The sequence below is a fragment of the Frankliniella occidentalis genome, unplaced genomic scaffold, assembly GCF_000697945.3.
Source record: "Frankliniella occidentalis isolate FOCC.00 unplaced genomic scaffold, Focc_3.1 Scaffold94, whole genome shotgun sequence".
In the NCBI taxonomy this organism is placed as follows: Eukaryota; Metazoa; Arthropoda; class Insecta; order Thysanoptera; family Thripidae; genus Frankliniella; species Frankliniella occidentalis.
In genome coordinates, this window is record NW_026267223.1 from 468,226 (window position 1) to 473,445 (window position 5,220).

Consider the following 5,220-nt stretch of genomic DNA (forward strand, 5'->3'; position numbering starts at 1 on the left):
CCTCGTTGTGGCCGGCGCAGGTGGGCGAGGTGTTCGCGTGCGGCGCGCGGCTGGCCGCCAACCTGACCCGCACCCGCTGGGACCTGCTGTACCGGCCGCTGCAGAAGGCGCTCCTCCGCCTGCGGACCAGCCCGGAGGAGCTCAAGACCATCTCGGACGAGGTGGGCGGCCGGCGGCAGTGGGGTTGCCGACGGTCGTAAATTAAAATGGAACGCACGCATATCTGGGACAGTCGGCCAACTGGGCCAACCTATACTGCTTAGAATGTGTGACGGGTCGTCAGCGAGAGGTAAGGCGTCTGACAAAGCGAACGCCGAAGGTCCAGTGGTATGCCATGCCACATTCATTGTTAAACCGCATATAACGTTGCAGTGGCCTTAATTCTGATTACAACAACTTACCTCCAACGAAAAAACAAACATTTAATTATAACTGTCGTAGTATACACATTGGTCAAAACCGCTGCATGTTACGATACAGCACTGTAATCGTAAGTCATGTTTTTCAGTCATGTCCTTAGTCTTAGTGTGGATTCAGAGTTCACGAAACGCATGCGTTATTTTCACGCCAGGCGTGATTTTCACGCCAGGCGTGATTTTCACGCTTCGTAAGCTTCACGCAGCCAATCTGGGATCGACTTTATCACGCCGAGCGTGAAAATCACGCTTTGCGTGAGAATCACGCTCGCTTTTAGGGAACTCGGAATCCACCTTTACAGTCGTAAATGTATCACAAGTATAAATAATAGCAGTGCTGACGCAAATAAAAGAGGGTCAAGAGCGGCACCACCTGCTTTGATATTGGCTGAGCGATAGCGATTACCTAGTACGGAAGAGGCAGTGCAATCGGACCCGGTCGGAGAAGAGGGGTCGAACGTATATGTGCTTCAAGAAGTGTGACGGGTCGTCAGCGAGAGCAAAGCCTTAGCTCTCGCTGACGACCCGTCACACATCCTGAGCGTTACATACGCTGGGCGACTGCACTCCTCGTGGGTCCGCCAGCACCACCTCCTCCACCATACTGGTGAAAAAACCATATAGTTGTCAAAGCTGTGGCGCTGGCTTTCGAAAAAGCATGAATGTCTGGCAGGTGGAGCCACACTCGACTCCCTTTTACTTCGTCGCTGTGTGCGACGGCTCAATTTGAACAATGGGTTAGATGGTGAGACTGCGCACCTCACGCATGACCATGACCTCCGTGCGTAGGTCCGCGAGGTGTCCGGACCGCTCAAGCAGGAGGTGGAGGGTCACGAGGACGAGACGGAAAAGATCCGCGAGGAGAACGATTACTTCGACTCGCAGGTGAGGTGGGGCAGAGGGGCAGGTAGGCCCCGCCCAATTATCGAAAACTATCGAAAAACTTGCGCCAAACTCGCTCAAAATCACGGCAAACTCGCGCCCAAGTCGCCAACTCGTTGGACACCGGGAGTTGACCCGTCCTGCTGCAGGTGGGCGACACGGCGCGCAGCGAGGACATCGAGCGCAAGTACACGGCCGCCCCCGAGGAGCCGGCCGCGGCGCGCTACGGCCGTCAGTACCGGCGACGGCTCGAGTACCGATGCCAGGGGCTGCTCACCAGGGCGGCCGAGCGCTGCCGCCAGACCTTCGACAAGGCCTACGACAAGTGCTACGACAAGGTGACCTTCTTGGCGGCCTGGCTGCTCTGCTGGCCGATGAAGCTCACTTTCATCTGCAGCATCGTCTCGGTAAACAAAAGGTGGGAGGGGGCATAGCGTAAACAGCATGTCGCACAACTTGTTCGAGCAAAAGTCTCGGTTCTCGTGAATGGCTTGCGGACCCGTCGGCGATCTCAGACGCTAGGGGGAGCGTCCACCTGCGACCCGTCCACGGTGGTCCAGCCTGAGTTCGGGAACGAATACTCATCTCTGCAGAATACCTCGTCCGCGCTCGAGTCTGGCATGGACGCGCGCCTGCAGTATGAGGTGAGGGAGGGAGAACCACGCAATGAACTCCTGGACCAGGGACTCTAACTTCAATCTCAGGTGGTGACGATCGCCCCCATCGTGGACGTGCACGGCGCCGACGACGTGGCCCTGGCCATGGCACACGACATGCAGCGGTCCCGGGTCATCCTGGACACGGCCATGGGCGTCGCCAGGAAGGTCCTGGGTTTCATGGTCATCGGTGCGTGGCTGGTTGAATGGCCATGGGACGACCTATAGGGGAAGAGAAGCCACCCCTCATGCCTTCGGCCTCCAGGTGTCCTATTCGGGGCGCAAGACTACCACGACCGCTACTTGTCCGACCTGAGCTTCGACAACCGGTACGTGACCGAGTACTTCCGGCGGCTGGACGCGCGGCGGCGGCGGCGCGGGGCCGGCCACCTGCTCCCGCTGCGCAGCGCCGAGCGGCTGCAGCTGATCGAGGTACGTCCAGGGACTGACCTCGATCACCATCAAGACACGTGTTGTCCGAAAGAATTATCGCTGAGTATGTAAGAGATGTGCCACAACAAGTTGAGGGGGAAGGGCCTGGGGGCCGTGCGCCGTGCCTTCGCGCTCGATCGCTCGATCAACGTCCCTCGCTGCGCGCCGTGTCGCAAATCTGCTGCAGGCCGTTCGGTTGCACGCGGCCTTACCTGACATGTCCAGGCGCTCAGCCTCGTCCGACCTGCAAGTCAGTAGTCGTTTTCCCCGCGGATCTTCTCTGCCCAGGCGCGGTTCATATTTGTTTGTCCAGCTGACGGAGAGGGCGATGTTCTGTGGGTTGCCTAATTTAAGGGGTTCATGTGGCCAAATTGCCTACCTTTACAAGGCCGCTAGGGGTGAACAACTCCCTTTTGATGTGCAAACATCGATTCCCGAAATACTTGATTTCTGGTGATTCCCGTCTGCTTATATTTATTCCTTCGGTTTTCTAATTGAAGAATATGCTTATTTCGACTAATTTGTACCAGCTTTACTTGTTTCCCGTTTATAGTAGTTAAAGCAATTTCTGCTGACTTAGATTAATTTTCGTCTTGATGATTCCGAGGCAAGTGTACATACACATGATCCCCGAAGTTTTTTTTTTTGCCCCTCGCAAGGCGGCTTCTTAAGAGCTGACTAGGGAGGCGACCGGGGAGGGGCAGGGGGGTGGTTCGCTCTCCGCCCCTGTCCCCATCTCTTGCTCTTCGAGTTCCCTCCACTTCCATCTCCTGCTCGAGCGGCCCAGACATTTCGCGGAACATGCGCCCGGGAGCCATGAGCCACGCGTGTGTTGCGAGCCGTATTGAGTTTCGCTACACGCCTTCTCGGTTGCGCCTTATTTGCTCTCGCTGACGACCCGTCACACTTTTCTAGCAATCGTCCCAATCCCAACCTTATTTATTCGGGTCAACCGGTGGCACCACCCCTCCGAACTCACACGGGAGATTAGCCACTTGTGTTGAACTGCCGTACGTAATGATTGCGCTGCATCTCCTACTAATTTTATTTACGTTTTCGCCACACACTTTTTTCATTCATGGTGCTGTTCACTCCTTTGAAGATTTATACCCTCTTGCACACCACCAATTCAAGCCCCCCCCCCTTTACTGCACAGTGAAGTTACGCCACGACAAAAACGCCAGCGGAATAAACAAATTGTTGCTCGTCGTGAGGAACCACCAGCTCATGCGCGCGCTGCAGCCCGCTCCGGGATGTTTCTAGTCGAGGACAAGAATGATGAGAGATATAGAGTCGTTGGGGCCGTCGGGTCTGGTCGGGTCGGACCCCGACCTGCGAGGAAAGCGACTGGAATACATTTTGCCTCCGCGACGGGGTAGACGAATGGCTTCGCATTAGCATACAAACGCACCGCATGTTTAACCAACGAAACACAATCCGACATTTCAAATGTATAAAAATAATATGGTGAGAGGATAGGAGGGAAAAATAACAGACAGTTGGGTTTTGGTAGGAAAAGACTATGGGTTTGTTACGTCCGCCCAATCGGTACGGTATGGTTCTCACAATGGAAAATGCTCTTCAAAGATGACGCGAGATAACGTTGGGTGGCATTGCTTTCTTTGGCCCGAAAGTCCGGCACTTGGGCGCCCGCTGGGTGGGCTACCACCTTTACGCAGTTTCTTAAAAGGGTTGGCCTATCCAGCGCAGCCGCAGCGTGTCCTCGCTAGATGTTTAGTGTGCCCTATTACCATGAACCTTGGGCCAACAGAGTCCTCGCGGATAGTGAAGTCAATTAGCACCGTTGGCTGCCGTGGTTAGACTGCCCCGTTTCTTGAGGGGGGGGGGGATGTGGGGTCCTGGGGAAAAGAAAGTATGTAACGCACTAACAAGCCCCTTACAAATGTGAATCATCCTTCCGTCGCCAGGCGGTGGGCGTGTGGCCGGGCGCCAAGGAGCGCACGACGCTAGCGCTGCAGTCCGTCGGGCTGCTGCTCGAGGCCGCGCTGCCGCTGGCCGTGTTCCTGCTGGACGAGCTCCTGTACTCGCTCCTGATGCTGATCCGGCGCCACGGCCGCATCGACTACCAGCAGGTCGGCGAGCACACGCTGGCGCTGCGCGTCAGGGGCTCAGGCATGGTCGCGCAGCTCGTGCGCTCCATCACCACGGAGTTCAACGTGCACCAGGCGAGTGTGCGGACAGCGGGCGACATTCGTTAAGAAAAATGAAACATTTTCTGGGAAATTTTTAAGCAACTTATTATTTCAAAGCATTCTCGAAACTGTCAAGTATATTAGTGACAGTAGTCATTGTAAACTGTAACAACTCATTCATAATTTTTTTCAAAAACAAGTGAAATATGAAACCGACCTTTGAGTGAAAGGCACGCAGTTCAGCCGCCCGTTCCAAGACTGACGCAGTTCAGACGGATGCTCCGAAAAAAAACGTAGTTTACTGTTAGGAACTGCGTGAGTCTTTGATAGTGCGGCTGAACTGCGTGTCTTTCGGAGCGAGCGGCTGAACTCCGTGCCTTTTCTTCTATAGTGTCGCGTAAAACAAAATAAATTTTCTGCTAATTTGTTCTTTAAATTGAATTATAGACCCTTAAAGTGGTAGTATCATCCAGAAAGAACATTCGTCATTTATTCTTACGAAACTGCCAAATTCAGCCAATGCAAGCTCTCCTAGCGCCTGCTAGGTAGGCACACATCTTGCTTGCACTGCGTGCGTGTAATGCGGGTAGGCCTACCCCGAGTTTCGCAGGCGTCTAGATCCCCTACTTGACCATGTTGACTCTGACAAAAGCGGACGTGCATTTTGAACGATCCACCATG

The 5,220-nt window shown here is 54.6% G+C and overlaps 3 protein-coding genes across 5 annotated transcripts in view; 2 read left to right on the plus strand and 1 right to left on the minus strand.

Annotated features, from left to right (window-relative positions):
* LOC127749797 (uncharacterized) overlaps window positions 1-5,220 on the plus strand; it is a 44,843-nt gene that overhangs the window by 17,999 nt on the left and 21,624 nt on the right. Inside the window, exon 3 of one of the 3 annotated variants that reach the window (XM_052269518.1) lies at window positions 4,315-4,390. The exons of 1 other annotated variant lie outside the window; for it this stretch is intronic. The gene's annotated coding sequence lies outside the window, so the exon portion shown is untranslated. Of the gene's footprint in view, window positions 1-1,205; window positions 1,559-4,314; window positions 4,391-5,220 lie in introns of those variants that run through there. One more of the 3 variants, XM_052269517.1, reaches the window with a different exon arrangement.
* The window catches only part of LOC127749794 (uncharacterized), a 17,824-nt gene that overhangs the window by 11,163 nt on the left and 1,441 nt on the right, over window positions 1-5,220 (minus strand). The gene's annotated exons all lie outside the window — the stretch shown is intronic.
* LOC113203899 (protein sneaky) lies at window positions 1,580-3,324 on the plus strand. Its single transcript, XM_052269519.1, has 3 exons — window positions 1,580-1,942; window positions 2,003-2,144; window positions 2,220-3,324. The coding sequence occupies exons 1-3, from the start codon at window positions 1,919-1,921 to the stop codon at window positions 2,456-2,458; spliced, it is 405 nt and encodes a 134-aa protein (XP_052125479.1). The 5' UTR covers window positions 1,580-1,918; the 3' UTR covers window positions 2,459-3,324.

Excerpts from the sequence above, each read along its gene's own strand:
- LOC113203899 (XM_052269519.1), top strand. The coding sequence starts at position 1,919 with ATGGACGCGCGCCTGCAGTATGAG. Across the intron at positions 1,943-2,002 it reads ACGCGCGCCTGCAGTATGAG|GTGGTGACGATCGCCCCCAT; the intron begins GTGAGGGAGGGA and ends CTTCAATCTCAG. Across the intron at positions 2,145-2,219 it reads CCTGGGTTTCATGGTCATCG|GTGTCCTATTCGGGGCGCAA; the intron begins GTGCGTGGCTGG and ends TTCGGCCTCCAG.